This window comes from Triturus cristatus, chromosome 3_1, assembly GCF_964204655.1.
Source record: "Triturus cristatus chromosome 3_1, aTriCri1.1, whole genome shotgun sequence".
In the NCBI taxonomy this organism is placed as follows: Eukaryota; Metazoa; Chordata; class Amphibia; order Caudata; family Salamandridae; genus Triturus; species Triturus cristatus.
This window is the reverse complement of record NC_140583.1, coordinates 717,590,899-717,614,219: the sequence shown is the minus strand read 5'-3', so window position 1 is coordinate 717,614,219 and position 23,321 is coordinate 717,590,899. Positions and strand designations below refer to the sequence as shown.

General features: G+C 45.5%; 1 protein-coding gene across 1 annotated transcript in view; it reads left to right on the top strand.

Moving 5' to 3' along the window:
* Positions 1 to 23,071, top strand: part of PGGHG (protein-glucosylgalactosylhydroxylysine glucosidase) — a 201,896-nt gene extending 178,825 nt beyond the window's left edge. The window contains exons 13-14 of the mRNA XM_085644806.1: positions 10,061 to 10,272; positions 22,674 to 23,071. Coding sequence (XP_085500932.1) covers positions 10,061 to 10,272; positions 22,674 to 22,741 — 280 coding nt within the window. The 3' untranslated portion in view covers positions 22,742 to 23,071. The remainder of the gene's footprint in view (positions 1 to 10,060; positions 10,273 to 22,673) is intronic.
* The last annotated feature ends 250 nt before the right edge of the window (positions 23,072 to 23,321 follow it).

The window sequence follows — 23,321 nt, the reverse complement described above, 5'->3', positions numbered from 1 at the left end:
CTGTGTACGGAGATCTGGTCTCAAATAGTGTCCCAGCTAGGCATCCGTGGCTTGGTGGCTATGAGTTAGTCTATTAACTTGGGAGGCAGGCAATAATGAATGGGGCAAAGAAAAAGTAAGCAGGTGGTGGTTTATTTTAACTGGAGCAATCCCTGATCCCTTCCTCAATAGGGCTTCACGTTTCTTACTTTCTGGATCATGTGAGTGAGTGCTAAGAAGTCTACAGTGAGTGTTATCTCAACATGGCCACTTGCAGCAGCGCACCTTCTTTGTTTCACCCTCGGCAGCATTTTTGGGGTTTAGTGTGACTGCAGTGGTGTTGTGCTCGCTCTGAAAATCACTCATGGTCATGTCCCAGTTTGCCATGATTGGAATCCTGTGGAGACCTAGTGTGTTTTCCTGGTGTAGTGCGACACTTTATGCTTTGGCCCATATTTGCAAGGAGTGCCGCATGGACAGCATCTAAGGGAGTTCAGAGGATTTCCACCTCTTTGTGATCAGCCGCTTCGCCACCACCATTCCCAAGTCAATTAAACTGGAGATCACCCTGTGATGTCTGAGGGAGGCAGTAAACCACCTTTTGAGATGCCTGCCTTGCCCCATGATGTTCAGATATTGGATTGTTAGGTGTGTCAGAGGTTCATTTGTCATATCACCCCATTGATTAGTAAGGGGTGCTAGTAGCAAGCGATGTAACAGAAATTGTCCCGGGTTCAAATAATTTTTAGCAATCAGTGTGCCATATGGTGTTAACACAGCCTCCCTATACAAGTCTCCCATATTATGGATCACCTCCCCCCACCATTGGCATAATTTGATTGCCGTAGTGACCACACAACCCCTGGGTGTGCCCTGTAATGGTAAAGCAGGTGCATTCTGTTTCACACTTCAGCTGATGTATAAGCACATGCAATAACATCGGTATGCCATGTTAAGCAGCAGAGGTGTTGGCCGTCCCTCCTTTGCACAGGGATGGAGCAACCTGACCAGGGCTTTGTGGGACCAGGGCAAGGAGGTGGTGGCTGTGTCAGGTAGGTGGAGGTCCCCAGCCACCAGCCTAACCATTGCAATTGTGCAGCAAAATACTATTGTTCCATGTTAGGCAGTACCAGGCCGCCCCTAGCAGGTATAGTTTTTTAATGGCTACCCGGCAGCGAGTGTTCCCCCAGAGAAAGTCCCTGATGGTGCTCTTCAGGGGGCGAAAGAAGGGCGGTGAAATTTATAGGGAAAAATTGGTAAAGTAGTATAGGAGTCGTGATAAAATTGTAATTAGTGCTACCCGACCCATGACCAATAGTGGGAGCGTACCCCAGAAAGACATCTGTTCCTATGGATGGATGTCAGTGCTCTACCCAGGTTGCCCTCCATGAGGTCTGCATGTTGGCGATAAATCCTTATTCGTAGTAGCGGAAGGCGTGAATTCGCCATTCTATGCAAACTCTATTGAGCTCATACATCGGGTCTGGGCAGGTACCATCAAAAGGGTTGAGGCATGATTTTGCTGCATTCACTCTCAGCCACTACAGGGCAGCGAAGTCTCCTAAGGTGTGCACCAGCAAGGGTGGGACTGCCCTGACTCCTTTGATATATATTAGAAGATTGTCCATGTATAATGAGATTGCATGTACGCCGTCCCGTAGTGGAATGCCCCAGACCGAACCTTTTGCCCAAAAAGCATCCTCTAATGGTTCAATAGCTAATGGAAATAGCAACAGGACTAATGGGCATCCCTGCCGGGTTCCCCGCCCCACCTTTATCAGAGCAGAGATGTAAGGACCTGTCCGTACTCGTACTGTTAGCTCTCTGTATAGCAGCTTAAACATGCGATTGAAAGTCCCTCCAAGCCCATAGCGCCGTAATGCAGCAAACAAATGTTCCCATACCAGGGAGTCGAATGCCTTTTTCGAGATCCAATATAAAACATCCTGAGTAGGATCATCGACCGGTCGAGTATGCGGCTACTCTAAAAATTCACCTCAGGTTTAAGGAAAAGTGCGGGCAGGCACAAACCTCTTTTGATCAGCATGGATCAGGGTTGGAATAAGGGTTGGTAATCGGTCTCCAGGACTGTCGCCAGAATCTTATCGTCAATGTTCAATAGAGCTAAAGACCAGTATGAACTTTGGTCAGTGGGATCTCTGTCAGGCTTTAGCGGCGAGACCAAGCAGGCTTTGCAAAGTGATGGAGGGAGGACTGACTGCCAAGGCCGCAGTATGTAAGGTGTGCAGCCGCAGAGCCAAAGTCGCAGCATAGTCCTTGTAATATTCAGCAGGCAGCATGTCAGGTCCGGGGGTTTTGCCCGTCGCTAGCGTCACAATAGCCTCACTGATCTTGCCTCGGGAAATTGGTGCTGTTAGTGCTTTGCACTGCTCAGACGTAATCACGGGCAGCCATACCGAGTTTAGGAAGGCATCCAAGTGTGCCTGGTCATGCTGAACAGTGGACTCGTATAGAGCCACATAATGTTTTGTCATCTCAGGATTTCGTGCTGTGTGTATATCATGTGCCTGTGCTTGTACGCAGAGCCTGTATGGGTTGGTGAGGCTGTTCCTGACATAATAACCATGCCAGCAACTGACCAGCTCTATCCAATGTTGCATGCGTGCGCTCAAAGTGTGCTGTAAAATTCAGACATCTAAGTCCCTCCAGTAGCTCGACATGTTCGCTGCACACTTCGTCTAGTCACTGTATGTCTCCCAGGCATGTCACTGCCCCGCCTCATAACGCAAGAGCTCATGTTCAATCCCACTAACAGCTTTGCTCTGTTGTTAGTGGATGTTCCATGTGAGCCCAAGGCTTTGCCCCCCTGATGGTGACTTTGAAAGCATCCCATTCTAGTAGTGTGCTCTCTGTTGAACCCTCTTAGCCTCAAAATGCTCTGCTGTCGCTGCCTCCAGAGATGCACGGAATGCTGAGTCTTCTAGCGCTGCCGGTTTGAGATGCCAAGCGGGTATGGGTGGTGGACCTGCGTCTCACTAGAGCTGCATGTACTGAGGGTTGTGATCGGAATGTATACGCCCATTGTATTCTACCTGTCCAATCAGGGGAAGTAATGAAGGAGACCCTCTTTACGGTCCAATCTGAAATGTATTCCATGCACAGAGTAGTAGAAGGAGTATATGTGCGCATCAGGATTACGTGTGTGCCATATATCTATCAGGGACCAGTGGGCGACTCAGGCAGTCAATGTCTGAACGTTTGACAAATCTGTGGTGCGTGTTATGGGTGGGAATGATCTGTCCAGAGCAATGTTAAGTACAGAGTTGAAGTCACCTCCTATCAACCAGAGGATCCCGCTCCATCGGGCCAGAACATGAGTCAGTTTGCTTAGGAATGAGGCTTATTCAGAGTTAGGGGCGTATACCGAACCCACCAGGATGCTGCAGCCAGTCAATCTACCCTTTGTGATCACATAGCAACCCCCTCATCTGGCTCCACCTCTCCCACTATATATGGGGTCCCCGCATTTGCCCATACCAGCACCCCCCTGGCCTGAGAGTAGTAGTTAGTACTAAACACTTGCCCTCGCCAGTGGAGGTGGTCTGCCTTAGTCCACATTAAATGGGTTCCTTGTAAAAGTGCTATGTGAGTATATAGAATAGCCGCATGTCGATATGTGTTTACCTCTCACATTCCAAGTGACAATATACACTTGTGCCATGGCGAGTATTTGTTGTTACTCACATTGCTCATAGGATACGTGCTTCTGAAGCATGTTTCAGTGTTCAAGTGCAGTTGTGTAAGAAGAGATCAGGTGTCTGCTTGTCGCTCCTTAGGTCTGAAAATAAAAGCAGCGATCTTAACTGTGACATGTACAACTTCATGAGGTCGGACCCATAACGTGAATCTACCCATACTATATCGTTCAAACGTGGCAACTAGCAAATGTACTGGTGTCTGGCAAAGAGTTGCGTGTGATGCGGTGTCAGCTCCCAGTTACCCCTATGGTGTCCTATGTGGAGTGCTAGATGTGCCTCGTCATGTCTAGTGGTGTTGTGTGGCCTGTTGTGGTGTGACAGTGCTGCTTCCCATGGATTCTATATCTTAGCCTGCATAGGGATCTAACCATCACCCCTATGCATAAGCACTGGGCCCTGCTAATGTAGGGCCACCCCATTATACTCAATGACTTCTGCAGGGTCTCTGATCAGCTTTGCATCATCTTATGCCCATTAATATATCGTCCGAGGTCTGCGGTGTAACGGCAGGTCGGGCCGGCGAGTTCGGACCCCCCGACCATACAGGAGTGGAGTCCTCTTCCTTCTGGGACTTGATTGACTTCACATCTTGGTCGGAGTTCTGTGTCAGGTCCCAGATCGCCGCCGCTACATTGAGAGCTTATCTCCTTTTTGTTATGATCTGCTCTAAGTTGGGGACAGCTGACGGCAGAGCAGGGCGGCCCACTCCCCTGCTTCTGCCCCTGTGGCAACTTCTCTTTTTTCGGCGTGCCTTCATCCTGCTTCTCGATGACGTGTGCCCATCCGTGAGGCCAGCACTTTCCAGCCAGTCTCATTCTTCCAACGGTGAGTCAAAGAAATGGGTGATGCCCTTCACCAGCACCTGTAGCCGAGCTGGGAACAGCAGAGAGTAGTGTATGTCTAGTTCACGGAGATGACGTTTCACAGCTTGAAAGGAACTCTGCCATCTCTTCACTGTGCTGTATAATCAGGAAATAGCATAATCTGGGCGTTTTGGATCTTGATTTCATTCTGTTTGTATGCTTCTCTCAGGACAGTGTCTCTGTCCCTATAGTTCAGCAACCTAAACAGCAATGGTCTAGGGTTTGCGTCAGGTGGCGGCTTGTGAGCTGGCACTCTGTGTATGCGTTCCACCAAGAAATGGGGCTTCAGCATGTTCTCAGGCATCAGGTCTTACAGACAGTTTTCAACGTAGGTCACCGGGTTCTGGCCCTACTCGCCCTCCGGTAGGCCCACAACTCTTACACTGTTCTGACGTGATCGGCCCTCTGCATCTTCTAGCCTATCTTCCAAGGTGTTCACCCGATCCAGTAGATTCTGCAGCGCTGTTGCATTTGTGTGGGTTGTTGGCTGTAATTTTGCCAGGACATGCTGATTGGTGCGAACTTTGTCCGCCAGCTTATGGTGATCCGCGCATAGTAGTGTGAAATTTGACATGACTTTGTCGCTTTTGGATTCTAGTGATGTGTGCGTTTGGTCAAGGGCAGCTCCTATCTTGACGGCTTTCTGTACCGTGTCAAGTTTAGTGGCTAGCACTTGATGCGGTGTCTCTTGATCTGAGTTGTCTTCCCCATGCGATGTCTCGTTCATTCTGGGACGTGCTGCTGCTCGTGGAGCATGCATTAGTAGGCGGCACGTTACTAGCTTTTGGGCAGTGGGCATGTAAAAGCTTCTTACAGGGTTCCGCGACACATTTGGTCTGTCTCTAACTTCAGGGCAGCCACTTGCCTCACGCTTCATTTCCACCCAGGTCCCAACTTGTGTTGCCTTGGTGGTGCTCAGTGGTTTTCTGTTCCTGTTGCTTAGTTCACCCAGTCACATGAGCTCACCATTCAGTGCAGCGGGTGGCCCCCACCTAGGGGTAGGCCCGCGCTACCCTCTGCTCCGTCCCCAAGCTGTGACACTGGGGGGGAGGGGCAAGGGCTCCCAGCTTCCACACTACCCCATCTCAGTGACACTATTATTGATTGTCTGGCAGAGCCATTATAGGAAGGACTGCTGGCTGTCCCCCCTTTGGGCTCAGCTACAGTCCACCACCTTGTATGATGGCCCTTAGGTCCCTCTATTCCAATTCTCGAGGCGTCTGCCCATGGCCAGCTCCCTTCACCCACTGGCAGAACCAGTTGTTGCACCCAACCTCGCTGGTGTGGTGGTTGTTGTCAGGTGTTTTGTTGTTCTGCCGGTGTGATCAAGAATAAAGCTACCACGGCACGGGAAGAATACACTTTGGGCAACAGCTGCTCCGTGGTTCACCGCCCGACCCACCTCCAGTAGTGCGCTTTGATTAGGGCCTCCCCGCTCCACCCGGGCGGGGCCGCCACTGCGTTCGTTTGTCAGCGGTGCCCAAGCTCTGTTCTTGCTCAATGCCTCATGTCCTCCTCACACCAGCGGTCCGTATGTGTTGTGGCAGTTAGGCCTGGATCCAATCCCTCTAGTTAGGCCCCGCACCGTGCCTCCATGCATCAGTCGTCCTGGTGTAGAGAAGGGCACGCAAGTCCGTCCCAGCCTCTTGCTGCCACTCCCTGACTCACTCAGCGCCACTGCCTATGTGCGCGTGCAAGGCACTTCTGCCTCAGGTATGTACCACGTTTGGGCCTAGGCCCGAGCCGGCCTCTGGACCCCGCCCAGTGCCTCCACACTTAGGCAGCCTAGCACCCACGCGGGGCTCACTTCTCTCCCCCGGTCTCACCTCTGATCCATGTGGACGCCGTCCTCCCCAGTGGCCAGCCGGCTGCCGCCTCTCTCTGCTTGGCCCCACACAGACCACGGTCAAAGATGGCAGACGCTGCCTTCCCGTCTCAAGTATACCGAGCTGCTGCTGGATCGGTGGAACAGGTGTCTCAACGCCGCATCGGATCAACGTGCTGGCAACTCCAGCTCAAGCACATCTTCTGCTCGAGCTCCTGACGGGCCTAGGCCTGTCCGACCTCTGGGCTTACTCTGGTTCCTTCAGCATCCAGGCCGGAGTTTCAGGTAACCCTGGGCGTAGTACTACGTAACGCTCGCGGAGCGTGCATAGTTTGCGCTACTACGCACTACGTGAATTGCACATAGTACAGTGCAAAAACGCATAGCGTAGCGGGCATTTTCTGCTTGCTCGCAGTCCTCAATGTCAAGTTGGCGACCGGAGCAAGCAAAATCAACATCCCGGCAAAAATGTTTTCCTCGTTGGCGATCAGCAACATCAAGTTGCCGATCGCAAGCATGGAAAGTAAACCTCTCTTCAAGATTCTCAACGCGGGGAGGTCAGGTTTCTCATTGCAAGTGGTCGCGTATGCTCGCGACCGCTCGCGATGAAAAACTGCCAGTCCGCGTTGAGAAAGCTGCCGCTCGAGTACATATCTACTCGAGCGGCAGAAAACGACTGCTTGCACTGTGCAAGATGCTGTTTGCAATGATTGCACAGTACGGACAAGCATCCGGCACTGTGCAATCAGTGCGAACAGCATTTCCCTACCACAGTACGTAGTTCATGTAGCTACACGTAGCGTGCGTAGTGCCAGTGCACTTCGCGTAGCTACGCGTAGCGCTACTACCGCCTTGCCCTACTGCTGCAGTCCTTCACACAAGCCTCAGTGGCTGGAGCCAGCCGCAGGTCCTCGTCCTACCTCCTCTTTGCTGTGCAATCTGCTTCTGCTGCCTCGTGGCCTCGGGTGCTTTGTATGTTGCTGGTGGGTTCTGAGCCCCACAACGCTGGTCACAACCACTTTCCTGTTTCCATTGCAGGTGGTTCACTTACAACAGCACCTCACACCACATTCCAAGATGCTGGTTGTCGGGAGCAACCTCGCTCTTGACGGCAGTCAGATCATTGATGTTCACGGATGTTTGTGCAAGATAATAGGGGCAAGATGCGGAGCTGTGCTAAGGTGCGTCTGCCATCTTGGCTCACTAGCCACGCCCCACTGTTGATTTCCTTGATATTAAAACAAACATTGCCCGTAGTAAGCTCAAATCTATGAGTGTCTTTACAAGTTCAAAACTTCCCCAATTTATAAACATGGACCAGTTTTTTAGCTATCTGAATCACCAATAGGGACAACTTTTAGTTTGATGCCTGGGGGTATTTACTGTTCCAGTTGGACCCTGTTTGTTGCCCCATACTTATGGTACATGTTCCAGATACCCAACCTGGATTTGAGTAGTCAGTACATTCCAAATTCGTGAAGTATTGCCCTTGATGAATCCGGAGCAGGTGATGTTCCTTTTTAACACAATCATGAGAGGAAATCAAGAGAAGAGGAACCAAGAACGGGCACATATGCTCCACACGTCTCACAAAGACATGAGTTAGACTTAATTTGTAACGTACATAAGAGGGTATGGTACCAGATAAGTTCGAGTTTTAAATATGGTGCTACAGATATCATAGCCAGAATAGCAACTACAAAAATATCATGAAGCTAATAATATATAAGCAAGTATTGATTTACATTATTTGTATATGTACCATGACATTATATGTTTTCAAAGTACATATATGTGGCTATATGAGTAGTAAATTTATACTTGCCTTTATATACTTACCTTCACAATATTTTCGTAGTCCACATTCAGACTACGTTATTTTTGTAGCATGACATTGTGACATACGGCCGTGTAAACAAAGAGACGAGAGAGAATGGAGACATGATTGAGATAGTTCAATAATCAAGCATTGTAAATACAAGGAAGATGACCAAATTTCAGTGGAGCTTGGCTTCTGGAACAAAGGCCATAAGATGTGACCAGGAGGACTCATAACTAACCCGGGTCAGCTCTTTACATAGATGGCGGCACATATTTGGACCCATTTTCTAGTTAAATTACTTCAGATACTATCCACAAAGGATATTCAAAGCCTTGGGAGAGTCACAGACACAATTACTAGTGTGTAAACAATGAAAAACTTGAATCTGCGATGTAGCTACCATATAAACAGGCAAATAATGTGAGGTGGCAGTGCCTTTATGTATGTAAATGCTGAGTTATTTCTTCGGTGTGGGGTGTTGGTGGTCTAGGAAGTAATGGCACACCCGAAACAGAGAACGCACCCGTTGCCACCGCAGACTTCAGCGTACTCGCTGAAGATCAAGGGATTTACGAAGCGGTCTATCTAACCCTTCTCTGGCATTGCGGCACGGTCAACGCTGGATCACCGCCACTCAGGTGCTTCCTTTGAAACACACCAATCTAATTCTCTTGCAGGATCACTGTCACTTAGGTGCCTCATCTGATACACCCCATTTTAATTCGATCGCAGAGCCACCACGTCTTTATTTATTTGACCGGCTGGGTCGGAATTATCACCGGCAGAGTGATCTATAAGAATCTACACATATGAATCCTGAAGAAGTTGCGGGATATTTCCTATTATGACGAAACACATGTTGGCTGGTTGCTTTTTGATGTTACATGGAATAAAAGACAAAGAACAGATCCATTTGGACTTTAATGACTTTTTTGTTCATATGACGTTATGAACTCTCTTTAAGAATTCTTATATGTGTGCATAGGACTTTGGTTCGTTGTAAACGCTGAGTGTTTGTGAGTTCACATGTTTGTGTGTGATCAGTGATTTTTTTTACCTTTACTTCAAAACTGCAGCAGTACATTCTTTGCCTGCCAAACAAAATTATATTGTATGTGTAAAATATCATCATCAAAGAACTGTATTTTGATCCCTGTGGATGATAAATGTACAGACAGACAAAACAGCCACAATACACATATACATAAAAATATAAATATCAATAAATTGGATTATATCAATATATAAAAAGCTCCAGCTAGCATTTTTAAAAGGAACAATATAAAACCACAGATTTCATAACACTGTCTAAAAGCACAGGAATACAAAAATCATGATTAAGATCTCCAGCAATAATAAATGTTCTACCACAGTACATCACAAATATCAAGTGAATCTTTTTATAGATCAGTAGCAGACTGTATGAGTATTGCACGCTTAATCCAAAATGCTTTTAAAAACATAGCCAGACACAAAAGTGTCACATTGCAATAATCTGAACGATTCATGGAGCTCCCTACAACAGAGATTTTTGCACAATGGAACAATCCATTTTACAGGTATGTGTTTATAGAAGGGGCAAAAACACAGAACATGTATAAGCGATTCAGAACCTTCTTCACTGCCTACACAGTGATCGTTATATGAAGCAATTCCCTAATGCCATCTACCAGTGAATGAGTTACAGGTAAGGTGCCATACCTAAATTGAAGGCAGAGTTTCCTTGCTAGTGTAGGGACAATTTCATTGACAAAACACAATAACTGCGAAAATATGTGGAATTAAAATTGAAATTGGTTTATTCTGCACTGAATGATCTTGTCTAGAATTAACATGCTCATTATTTTCCTAGGATTACTAGGAGCTGTTTGAATTTTGACCCTGCATGTCCTGAAGAGATTGGCATTATGAAAGTTACAGGAGTTTGTTATCTTGGAACCAAGTTAAATTTCACGTTTGCAAGTGATAAGATTACGATTGAGCAGAAAACGCTATGTGGGCTTCAGTGCCCTGCCTTGGAGGTTGTGCTAGCTGGATCTGGGCAACGCTTTCCATTGGTCAGAGGTAGGTCCTATCTTACTTCAATAGTATGTTCAGTGTCAGCTACATGGGCAACCCTGAAGAAGTCCTCTCACCCATATTTTTTTTGCATGTTATTCCACTGGTAGAGTTGATCAGCTCTCCCTGCTTACCAAATCCTGCAGTATGCCAGGGTTGTCCAACATAGGTTCGGAGGGCTTGATCTGTGCTAGATTTTTAGGAGAACCACAGGCTACCCAATTAGATCAGTTTAGATACATTCTAAGCAATTTGTATGTGAATAGCCTACAGATCTGCCACGGATTCAGCCCTACAGGACTTATGGTAATCAAAAACATATAATTCATTCAATTTACTAAGCATAACTAAAAAATAACATGTACAATAATGTGGAAATTAATATGTGAAATAATGACTAAATCACGTGTAAATCATGGAAGCAGCTTTATGCGGGTTACAGATTAACATATCATTAAGCGCAAATACGTGATGCTGACACTGCGTGATCAGTTCCCCCTCTAATGGCTCTGGGAGCCATTACTCGAAACACCCACCATTTTCCCTCATGACATCTCAGAGTCTGTGCTTACAGCTTCTTCAATTTGGATCACTGTGGCTACTCGCCACTAATTCACCACAGGCCCTGCCTTTGCCTCGGATTGACTTTGAGATACCTGAGCTTACTCTTCATCTTCTCCCTCTGAACTCCCAGGTTGCACTGAATTTGGTCTTTGGACATCAGTAGTGGCTATCAGCACTTTTCCATAGTTTGTCTTAATCTCCAAGTACATTAGACATCAATCCAGTTTGGAAGACCTTCACATTTAACAGCTGACCAAAATCACACGATAGGTCTACGCCATCTGGGATCCAGGCTAGACTTTCTCACATACTGCTTCACCAGGATTGAGGACATGGCGCTGCTCCTCCTTGGGAGTGGATTTGCCAATTCAACCTGAAGAGGGACAGAATGCACCAAATCAGTCAGGCCTTTGCAGTAGTCAAGAACCATGTCATCTGTAATATTTAAAGGTGCAGTCGTAGACACAGCAGGTAGTCTTATGGCTCTGTCCGTGAGAATCTCATGGAGGGACGGTCCTGTCGTCTGCTCTGGAATACTTCTCAGGCTCATCATCACCAATGAAAGTCAGGTCATTTTAGAGCTCTGGATACACACACTTTAGCTAGTTAGCTACAGTGAAAACTCTTATCCACCTGCAGAGTTTCACACATACAGTTCATCACTTCATTCTTGAACTCGCCGTCATGATCTGATTCAAAGGAAACTGGGATCCCAAAAAGCGGTATCAACTTTCTGAGCAACAATTTGGCCTCAGGAACACTGTCATTCCTCTTTGTTGAGTATGTCTCCACTCATTGGGAAAATAGACAAGCCACTACCAAAATGTAACAGAGCCCCTTACAAACAGGCATCTCAACAGAATTGAGCTGCCTGCTATTTTAATGGACCACCTGTTCTACCTATATGACTGGTGAGGACTGGGGTTCTCCTGTCTACATTTAGTTGTTGGCACGTGACACACCTGTGGCATACCTCAGCAACAATGACACAGAATGTAGGGTTAAACCAATATGTATAAAAGAGACAAATTATAGCTTCTCAACCTATATGTGTTGCACCATGAAAATAATGTGGCATGTGGGTAACATCTAATCAGGTAGCAGAGGACAACCATCCAAAGAGACAGTTTTCATCCTCATTCTTAGCACACCCTGCTCTGACCCATCTCTCTTGCTAACATTCTGGTGCCTCTTCCTGCAATTTCTTCAACTCTTCCCACATATCATCAACAGTCGATAAAACAAAAGATTTAGAGAGTTGTCATGCTCTGATTCATTTGACAATTCCCCATTAAAGGTACTAGACCAAGGAGTGCAATAGCAGCTCTCTCATCCGTGTACCTATTTTCTGTAGTCACCACATCATTTCTGCTCTTGTGTGCTGCGCACTTTACAACAGCCACCTCAGCCGACATCTGCAATTCATCCAAAGGTTCTATGACATAATGTCCATACTAGATGGGGAAGCCAGACGAGGTCATGAACCCAGCTGGGACCACAACTGGCCAAGAGTCATGATCTACCCCATCCATGTTTTCATCAACATCAGGCAATGGTAAGAGTGTGGATGGCTTAAGACATGAACATCTTGCCCTAAGCATCTCTTCAGGGTCACCAATGGATCCTCTCCCTCACGGGGTGTGGAAGGAGCTCAGTGAGGAGCTCTTCCCATAGCTCTATCAGATCTGCTGCCAGTCCTTGAGCAGTGGGGTAGTTCATGCATGTGGAAACAGGCAATTGTGACACCCTTGTTAAAAAAAAGCCACGCTTGATCCCTGTGCCCAAATAATTATAGACCCATCTCTTTTCTACCCTACCCTGTGAAAATTCTGGAACGCTTGGTCAGTAATACTCTCTCGCAATTCCTAGAAATTAATCACAGGCCAGAAGATGTACAATTTGGCTTTCACCCAGGTCATGGAACTGAGACTGCACTAGTAACAGTCCTGGACGAACATAGAATGCGAGCAGACAGAGGTCAATCAGCAATATTGATCCTATTGGACATGTCTGCCACATTTGATACGGTCAATCATAAGATCCTTCTGAGGCTGCTCATGGAAATTGGGAAAGAGGGCATGGCACTGAAATTGATCCAGTCTTACCTAGTGAATAGACAGCAAGCAGTGGCCTTACCTCCCTTTCTATCTAAGTATGATACCATTCAGCATGGTGTCCCCCAAGGATCGGCAATCAGTCCGATTCTATTCAACATATATATGAGCCTGTTGATTCCAATGATCAAATCATATAAAATCAATTTGGTGAACTATGCGGATGATACGCAACTCATTTTGAAATCAGTCAATACCACTCAACAGTTTTCATGAATGTATGCAAAAAAACTGCTATATGGCTGAGAGACAATTCCCTGCCGTTCAACGGAGAAAAAACAGAAATTCTGTATTGCATGGCAAAGAAAGTCCCTCTTCCGCTCCAGGCTAACTTCTGGCCCATCCCTACAGATAAGCCCCCAGCCTCCTCTGAGGCAGTGCTCAATATGGGGGTGGTTTTTGATGGCAAGTTGAGCCTAGAAACCCAAGTAAACAGAATGGTGGGAACATGTTTCTCCCTTGTCAGAGCACTATGTATAAATAGAGTGCACAAGGGCTGTGATATGCCCCAAATCTTCGGCGAACCCGCCGAATGTTGCTTCGTCCAGTCAGGTCCTGCAGTGAAATGGTATCGACACTCTATTTATACATAGTGCAAGATTAAACATATTGTCTATAAATTTCTGTTGTCTAAACGTAGACACCGTGTTTCCGCGTAAGGCGTGACAACTATATTTACAACAGCGGTTTAATTATAGACTTTGAATATGGGATCTGGACACACTTTTCCAGGGACCCTCCAGAGAACAACTGAATTCTCGGCTGGATCTGTCTTATGACTTGTTGAAATCTGGATGCTTTTTAAATAAGGACTTTTTCGGAATTTCAAATTTGGGATGCTGTTCCTCACTTACAATAGCGATACAACCTAAGAACTGAAGCCTTGAAGAAGTTACAATAAGTAAAGAAACACGTGTCGGCTGCGATCATCTCTTTGACACTGAGGAAACATCAGAAACATGAACTCCATCTGTTCAAATATTTTTTGTGTTACTGTACTGGACTGATATATAGAATCATTGAAATATGATATCTGAATGCCAAGTGAAGCATTGATATCGGGAAATTAAAACTTTTTTGTAATGATCAAAGAAATTTCTTCTATGATTTACTAGGATTGACATGTGTTTGTGAGCAGGTGTAGGACTTGTTTTTGACGATTCTGTGCTAACTTGCTAAGACTAAAATAGGGACATTAGGAGTGCCGAGGCACAGTGCTTTCTTACCTTTGCCAGAATATTAGCAGGCTTCCCCCTTCACCGAATCCTTCAAGTCGAGTGACAAATCTTCCTTTCTCAGAACAGGGAATAACCTAACAATGGGATTCTGAGTGCTCAATTTAAAATCTGTATCTTCATCGTGCATTTGAAGCTGAACCCCATTTGGGATACAATAGATCACTCAGTTGAGCTTGCATACAAGTTCTTTTTCCAACAGACCTATTGGGCTAGAGCAACTGATACTAATTATTAGTCCTCTTCCTAGGGACCTTAAAGGAAACAGGATTCCCTGTCTGTTTGCAGTGCCTACAATTTGGACTTGTTTTCCCGAGAGGGTTAGGTTTGGAACAGGTAGCACCGTAGTCTATCAAAAAGGACAAAGGATGGCCATTCACTTCTCCTTCTACATATGGGCCAACATGGTCTACCCCTAAGACTGCACCAAAAACGCTGTCTTCCTCCCCTCTCGGGTAATGTCATTGTGACTGGTCAGACCCCAGATCTTCAAAGGTATCAAAGATTATGAACTGGAAAGAAGATGACTCCGGATGGGGTTCTGGGGAACTCTGGCACTTGTATTTGCATTAAATCTTGGAGTATTCAGATTATGCTGCATCAAGGGGGCATGAGTCATGTTAGGATTTGGGAGTCTTTGCATTTGCACATTTAGGGTTGGCATCACATATATATTAGGCCCTCTGCCATTAAACTGTACTCTATTTGGATTCGAACGCACTCGCATTTCCAGTCGGCTAGCTTATTACAATAATGGCACAGCATTGTCTTCTTTAACAAGGCTATATTCATTACCAAATTCAGATCAACAGGCATCCCGTGTCCTATACCGAGTAGGACGTCTATCCCACCCTGCACCCTCTGACCACCACCTTGACATCCAACTCCATGCATTCCATTTCTGCCACTAGTTGCATATCCAGAAGTTGCCGGGTACGGACCATTCTGAAATCCTTTCTGGGATAACTTCATCTAAGCCAACATTAATTTCTCTTTAATTCTCTTTTGTCGGGCTTTCAAGTTATCACTACAATACTTTGCATACTGCAGGATTTCATCTCAAGGCTTAGACTGCCAGCAAATCACATTTTGCAGGATGTGCCAACAAATCTCTGGGCACAAATCAAGAATGACGTGTGGTAGGGCCAAACGGCCTCCCAATAGAACTTTATAAACTCACAGCCTCTTGAGTGGCACCCCATCTACTTAAGATCTACCTGGAAAGTAGAAGGGCAGGGGAGCTCCCAGAGGATCAAAGACTTGCCTCCATGGTGATTATCCATAAATATGGCAAACCGGCAGAGGACTGCGCCTGTACCGTCCCATCTCTCTGCATAATGTGCTTAATGTAGAGACCAAAATACTAGCTAAGCTATTAGCCTCCAGCCTGCTTCACTATGTCTTCAAATTTGTGCACCCTGACCAATCCGGCTTTATGTCAGGGAGAAGCACTGCCCTTAATTTGCGTCAACTCCATGGGGTGATAGGTAAGAAAGATACCATACAGGAAGACGCAGTGGTGCTCTCCTTAGATGCCCGTATGGCCTTTGACAAAATCGAATGGCCGTACTTATTTGCAGTCCTGGAACATATGGGGTTTGGTCCCAAATTCCAGGCTTGGGTTCACCTCCTATACACAAAACCTATGGCGCAAGCGGGAAACCTGGCAGGGCTTCCCCAGTCGCTGCTGCTCTTTGCCCTGGTTCTTGAGCTGCTGGCGGCCTGGATCAGAGGGGATCCGCTGATACGGGGGCTCTGTTGGACAGACGGATGGGAAGAACGAATATCATTATATGCGGATGACATTTTATTATATGTCGCAACCCCACGCCGCACCATTGCCAGGATAATAAAATTCTTCACAAATTTCAGGTAATACTCCAGCTAGTCGATAAATTGGTTTAAATCCATGATCTGTGCTCTACATGGCCCGCCCCCAGTTTTGCCTGCGGAGTGTGAAGTAGCGTTGGTTGAAGCGGGCTTCCGATATCTTGGTATATTTGTTATGGCAGACTCAGACCAATTCTATGACCGTAACCTTCAGGCTCCTCTGACGCGCCTGCGGAGCAATGTCCATCATTGGCGGTTCCCACAGTTGTCCCTACTTAGGCGTGCAGCACTTTCAAAATTATGGCACTTGCCCGCTTCCTTTACGCACTACAGAACACAGCATACGTGAATTGGCAATCCTACTTCCAGGCTATTGACTCTGAGTTGCCTGAGCCAAAATGGTGTCTCCTTAACATATGGGAGGCGACTGATCTCAGTCGAAAAGGTCAAATTTGGGTAACAATGGGCATAATGATAGCTAAACTAAATGTAGCTCGACACTAGGGGGCATACATCACACCAACCCTCGGAGAGTGGGAGAAACAGATGGACTGGGCCATGATCGCAGAGAGAGCTGTATATGAAAGCAGGGGTTGCTCAAGAAAATGGGAACAGGTGTGCGGTGGGTGGAACGCTCATAGAAGTGGAATTTGTTCTGTCCCCTGCTTGAGTTCCAGGGGGAAAGTCACAGGGTGGAATTTTATAAGAAACCCCAATTATTAGACATGAGGGAAGAATCCAGGGTAATATTCAATAAAGCGAACTGTATTGATACATGATTGGTGAATGTGTATGGCTGCTATGTTATCATGACTGCAACAGACTTGTTTGTCACCTTGTTAAAATAATAGGATTAAAAAGAAAAAAAAGGATGAAGTGGGAGACAACATTTCCAAGGACCCTTCGCTCTGGATTTTCAACACCATTAATCTGATGGAAAACCTGCTTAAGCCTCTCGTAATAGACATGCACTGACTTCTTATACTCTTGAGTAGTCCTTGAAATCTTAAACCAATCAATCTCTTTCTGAAGAACCATAGTTTTCAAAAAGTAACCACTTGAAGATACTTCTCCATGACCACAGGAGATGGGGCATTAGTTATAACATCCCTTGGTGACTCTGCAGTTGGCCATTGTAGAGCTACTTTTCACTCAACCCATAAATCACAGGGGACTTCAACGTCAAGTGAAGTATTTAGATATTCCCAAAGCACCTTTGAAATGTTCACAAATCTGTAAACTTGAGTATACCACTGAGCAGGACTTTCTTTCTACTTTGGAAAATGGTTAGTAAATGTGAAAAGATCACCATGACTCCAAGGCACATGCACATAAGCTCCTTCACGTACTTCCCTCAGGTGATAGGCTTTGACCTAGGAATCACTCCTACTCCATGCCTGTTTGTCAACCTTTTTCTTTTTCTGAGCCCATCTATCTCTAAACCTTTGCATGCAGCTCTACATTTGAGTTACTGATAGTTCTCTCAGCTGCACCTCTCAGCCCAGGGGTTCTCATGTTCTTGAGTGTTTCCTCAGCGACAAATATTCTAACATTTTTCCTTTATGTCACACTTTTGGAAAGGCAAATCCCAAATTCTGTAGCTATCACTTCAAGAGCCTCACTGGTCAAACAAGCACATCTATCAGCCTCCTTATACCGATACAAAAGTTCTTCTTCATTGTACCCAGTTATGAATCCCAAATCAAGAGTTCCTTAATAATTTCTTCCAATTCTACCTTCCCCTTTACTACATCTAATGTTCTTGATGGGGTTTCAGTCTCTGAGGACCTGGACTCGATCCTATCAATCTCTATAGTTGGCACATCCAAGATCAGGAGCTGCTCCGGTTCAGGGTCTTGCTCCGATCTCTGCAAAAGCATCCATTCCACACACAGCCATAGTAGTGGTAATAGTAGGTCTGACAGGTGTTACAACAACTGTAGCATTATTCTATGGAATTGCCGGTGGAGGTGGTAAATGAATCAGGAGCATTCTCTAGGTAGCCAGAAGTGAAATAGCTGCTAATCATGGATCTAGGAATTGAGTGGATGTTTAATGTGGAGTTGAAAGAGTTCCAGGAACTCCCCCATCAAGGAGGCTCTGATTGATAGGCACACTAACAATGGTTTCCGCAGGTGACTGGAGTCCCATAGATGGTTGATCTCCCCCTGTTGATAGAACTATATTATACAATGGTGGTCGGGAAGCCAATAAATCACTCAATAAGTCATCACTCCCTTCCTCATTCTATATTGCAGTCTCACCCCCCCCCCCTTGTGCTTTGTTTTTTCCCATCTCCTGTTAGTTAAAGCAGGGTATGTCCCAACTCCCTCAATCATCTCTGTCCTCCAATGTATTTTCCCTGCATCCCACTTTGTGTCCATCCAACTCTGAACTGTCCTTTTAGCCATCTTCTGATATTTGTCCTTCTCTATTGCATGTGCTGCACACTTTCATGCATTCAGGGCTTGATATTGGGCTGGTCTAGGTGTGGGCTTAATTTCATTCAACTCCCACCTGAAATTCTTAATTATTCTCAAGTTGAAAGTACCATGGCGAGGAAACTATAGGACCCTTCATTTGCAGTGATCTAATTCCAGTGTTTAAGCCAAATAAATGTGTGTAAACTGATATTGTTGGTCATGTAATAGCAGGCGCACCCTCCGAAGGGGCCTCTTTGCCTTCACGGACAGCGATTCTTACATCATCTCTAAATAATGCCTTTAATTTCTTGAAAAATGTAATCTTTACTCTATTATAATACCTACATTTGTAAAGCACACAGCTACCTCAGGCGAGGTGTCCCGGCACTGGAGGCCGTCGGGAAGATTAAGCGAGCTATTGCCCAGAGTCACAAGGTGCTGGGCTAACCTGCCACCAGCTCTGGGGATCGAACCGTGAGCCCCGGTGTTCCGGAGTCAGCGCCCTGGCCGCTGCACCACACCTCTTCCCAACACAAAGTCAATTAAGTCAATGAAAATATCCACGGGTGTCAATAAAACTCAAGGCAAAACTCAATGACACTAACTCACAATCTCAGCGTGACACCACAAAACTCAAAACTATCCACTCACAGTGCGGCACTCCCTGACGTAATGACCAATCCCAGCACAGCACACAGGCCAACGGGCTAATTCCAGCATGGCACCTATGAAGCAACTAACACCACCTCACAGCAGCTCTCACTCAGCAGTGATTCAGCTTTGCAATAGAAAATTATTGAACACCAAAAACAAAATAACTCTTGTCTATTCCACTAAAAAAAAACTTAAAATACACAATCACTGTAGGAGAAATCAGTGAGTAGCACCCAAACGGCGCTATCACACACACACAAACTGAAATCTCAACCAGTGGGAAATCACCCTGACTAGTGCGGTCTGATCCTCTGCACAAAAGAATTAACCAAACACCAATCTCAATTAGTATACTCTCACAGTAGAAGTTTAATATGTCCTTTTCAGTGTTTGGCCGATAGCTGTTCATGTCCGACACCACAAACCTTACCAGACAAATTACAGCACAAAATACCCAATATCCATGCCGGGATCTTAGACTTCGATGAGTCCAATAATCAAAACTTAAACTCTTGCAGCAAGCAAGTTAATCTTCATAAATACAAGCGAAACACATAAGTCAGCATCACAGATCTAACAACAACATGGCACCCTCTTGGACTTAAAAAGGACATCACAATGCACAACACACTAGCCTGCAAACAGTGCAATGCACAACAACACAATCAAAGACGCATACCCCTACTATACTTACTCTCCTCGGACACTGCAAACGCTCAGGAACGCTGGAACATTCAAATTCTCCAAACTGGACCATAGGACCCTTGTGGATGCGGATGGGGATGGAGCAGATTTAGACGGTTTTAAGTTGAATTCTAACTACCTTCTCCTCAGTGAGAACCATCCTCTGCTACCAGATTGATAGTGGGATAGATAATGATGATATTTACACCTCACAAACTAGGCGCAAACTTGGAACTCCGTTATGTCCACTAGGATGGACCCTTATCTCAAATCACAATTTCAGTAACATTTGAATGACATTGAAGCAGATTTTGCCCCAGAGTAACAGCAAAGAGGAGTAAGTTTTCAAACCCTAAGGAAATTAGTAAAGATACAATCTCAATGAAATCAATTAGGTATAAATCAACATTCATCTGAATACAGCATACATGAATATGATCCAAGTAAGTCAATTTAGTAGATTCAAATATTGCGTTGTTAAAGGTATCATATCCAAAGCAAAATCCAGTTACCATTAAGGAAACTCCCTAACGCTAAACTAAGGTTGTGGCCAGGTCGGGTGAATTCAGAAGCAGCAGGTGCCAGAAAATATAGCATTGAAAGAAGACCAAGTAAAAGTTCTGATTTAAATAAGAAAGAACGTACATGCTCTAAAGAGCATCTCTATAGGCAGAAAAATAAGAAGCATTGGTTTCAAGAGAAGTGAAAGGATGTCCGCCTACAAAGGATGCTGGGGCAAGTGATGTAGCTTCGCGCAGTTAAAACACAACATTTCATCCAAGTGAAACATTCTACTGGTTCCCATCAGACAGTAATGAATCAACACCCAGTGTTCTCTCTGTACTTCATGTTGACCTCCTTCTCACGGATAATAAAACGCCAACTTCTTCCATTTACTTGACCTTCACAAAATCTCACTGTGAGAATTGTGTTACTAGTTGAGAGGGGTAAAACCCTACTCGAGCAGCAATTACAATCCTTGTCAGGGTAAGGCATAAGCAAACCCAATTTTAACCTGTCTTCAACCATCTCGTAGCTTGGCACAGAGCAGTCAGGCTTAACTTAGAGGCAATTTCTAAAGTATTTATGCAGTACTTCAAACAGTAATACAGTAAAAACACAACACATAAAAAAATCAAACAGCAATTTAGAAATATAGAATACATTTCAATAAATAAAGCAAGACCAAAATGGAAAAAGAAACAATTGGTAGAACCGGAGATATGTAATTTTAAAGATCTCAGTAAATATAGCTCCAAAAGTACAAAGCTCTAACTGTGGACATCTGGGTGTGCCGTACCGAGACAAAGTCACAAGTTTAGGCAGACCGTGATGGAGCACGGGCCGGCTACAGAGTCCCAGTTAGATCCGCTGAACAAGAGTACTTTAAATTCTGGTAGATCCGCTGAACAAGAGTACTTTAAATTCTGGTTGTGGAGCATTGCAACTTCCCGTGTTGAGGACGCATCACGCAGCTGAGGTGATGCGTTGATTCTGAGGATCTGTGGAGCTGAGATGCGAGGTCCTGCATTGTCGTTGAGGATCCCATCAATGAGGGCTAGCATTTTGAAGTCTGGCGTTGAGGATGCGTTGCTCATTTCAGGCAAAGCATGGGTCTAGAAGAGCTGCGAGGCTGCGATGCGAGAACCTGTGTCATCGTTGAGGCTACCATCGACGAAGATTTGCGATGTGACAGCCTGCATCAGTGAAACTTCGCACAGCAGCGGTTCCGATGTGGCCTTCTAAGTCGATGTGTATATTAGCGATAGTATTTGCTGCCGACAACATCTCCATGAGCGTTTCTTTCTAATCGAGACTATTCCCCACTGCCAACTCAAAGATTTTTGACATCTTCAGCATGAAGGGATCATGTGCAGCGAGAGTGTGTAGGCAACTGTAAAGCTGCAGTGATGCTTGGGTCATTTTGAGTCCTCTTCTCGAGGCTCCACAAAGTTGCCCAGCCCTCACCGGAAACTTGAGGGACAGAAGAGAATGTACATCTAACGACCTGAGCCGGTGCTTCAGTTGTCTACACAATTGTGGATTTTTTATTTGCCATGATAGGTCACTATGGTCAGCACAGGATTACAAGAATGCAAAACAGGGTGATTATACTGCAGACTTGTGAGTAAGCTTGTCGCCAGTGCAAGGATGAAATGAGACTCATCATGGCCCAGAACCTCAAAGTCAACATTTCACTTTTATATTCTAAGACCAAAGTTCTAAACACACTATTTTGATGTTTCTTTGGCCTTAACCACTTTCGCCTGAGCTATGACCTCTTCGCTCAAACTTTATGGTTGCTGGCTAGCTGCAAAAGAGAGCACATTGAATATGTGAATGTAGGGAAGCTCATCCGAATAGCGCAGTCGGAGCAGAGCTGTGGTAAAGTGCTTCTCACTCGTGGAAGTCTGTCAACAAGGACCCAGAGCCTTGAGGAGCTTTTCTCGGCCAACACAAGGGCTTGCAGTAGTCTCCTATGCATTACCACCTTCTCTGCTGATATACTGTGTCTTTGGAACTGGGGTGGGGAGAATCGCATAGACCATTTTATGCTTCCTCCACTTTTTATATCTTTTTAATTCTTTTTAAGTGACTTTAAAAGAAGTGCCCATATAGTGCCAATGTATGAGCATTTGATGCGGTTATGGTGGACTGCAAGGGTTACATTCCATACTTGGGTGATAGAAAAGCTTCAGTTTGCCCTACCTAATCTCCCCCATGGCTATGCACGGGCCGGAAGGCTAGTCACCAACAAGGGAAGATGACCCCGCTGAAATTATATGTATCACGTTGTGTCTGAAATACCTGCGTTTTCTTGGATGTGCATTGTTCTAATGCTTTGAAACTGACGCACTCCCAAAAGCACACTTGATAACTTGCCTATTTTTTCTCCTTCCTAGGGAATCCCGTCTCATTTCCCTCAGAGGCCGGTCGGATACAGAGGAGTAGTTCATGTTGGCCTCTTTAAATAAAGAGCCAGGGCTAACACTCTGATGAGAGCGCACACACACTTTCTAAGATAAAATGGGAAATGACGAAAGGAGCATTCTTGGACACTAAAATGGTAGAAGAGCAGTGAAATGTACACCGACACAATGGTGCTCGTTTGAGCTTAACAAACCCACTGTGGACCAATGCACAAAAAATATCAGCATATGCAATCTGTAAATTAATTATGTAAATACTTTGATTTGTAAACTGAAGGCTCTGAAAATGTGTATTTTTGAGTAAAGAGTGCGGCCTCGTAATTCAGCAATCAATATTAAAGATGTTATGCAGTATGATCTGCATCAGGTACCACAATGTCATATCGCTCTTGTTCTTTTTAATCCATCCATCCATCCATCTATCCATCCATCCATCCATCCATCCATCCATCCATCCATCTATCCATCCATCCATTTGGTATGCCCTGTTCATCAATTGGTTTGTTCAGCTGTCTTTCACATTTTGCTTCTGTCCAACTCAGCATACGGCATGAGGTATTGGGTCAGCTGTAGTGGCGCTCTATTTTAGGTGCTTCATAGAGCAGCCCAGCCTCCTGGGAG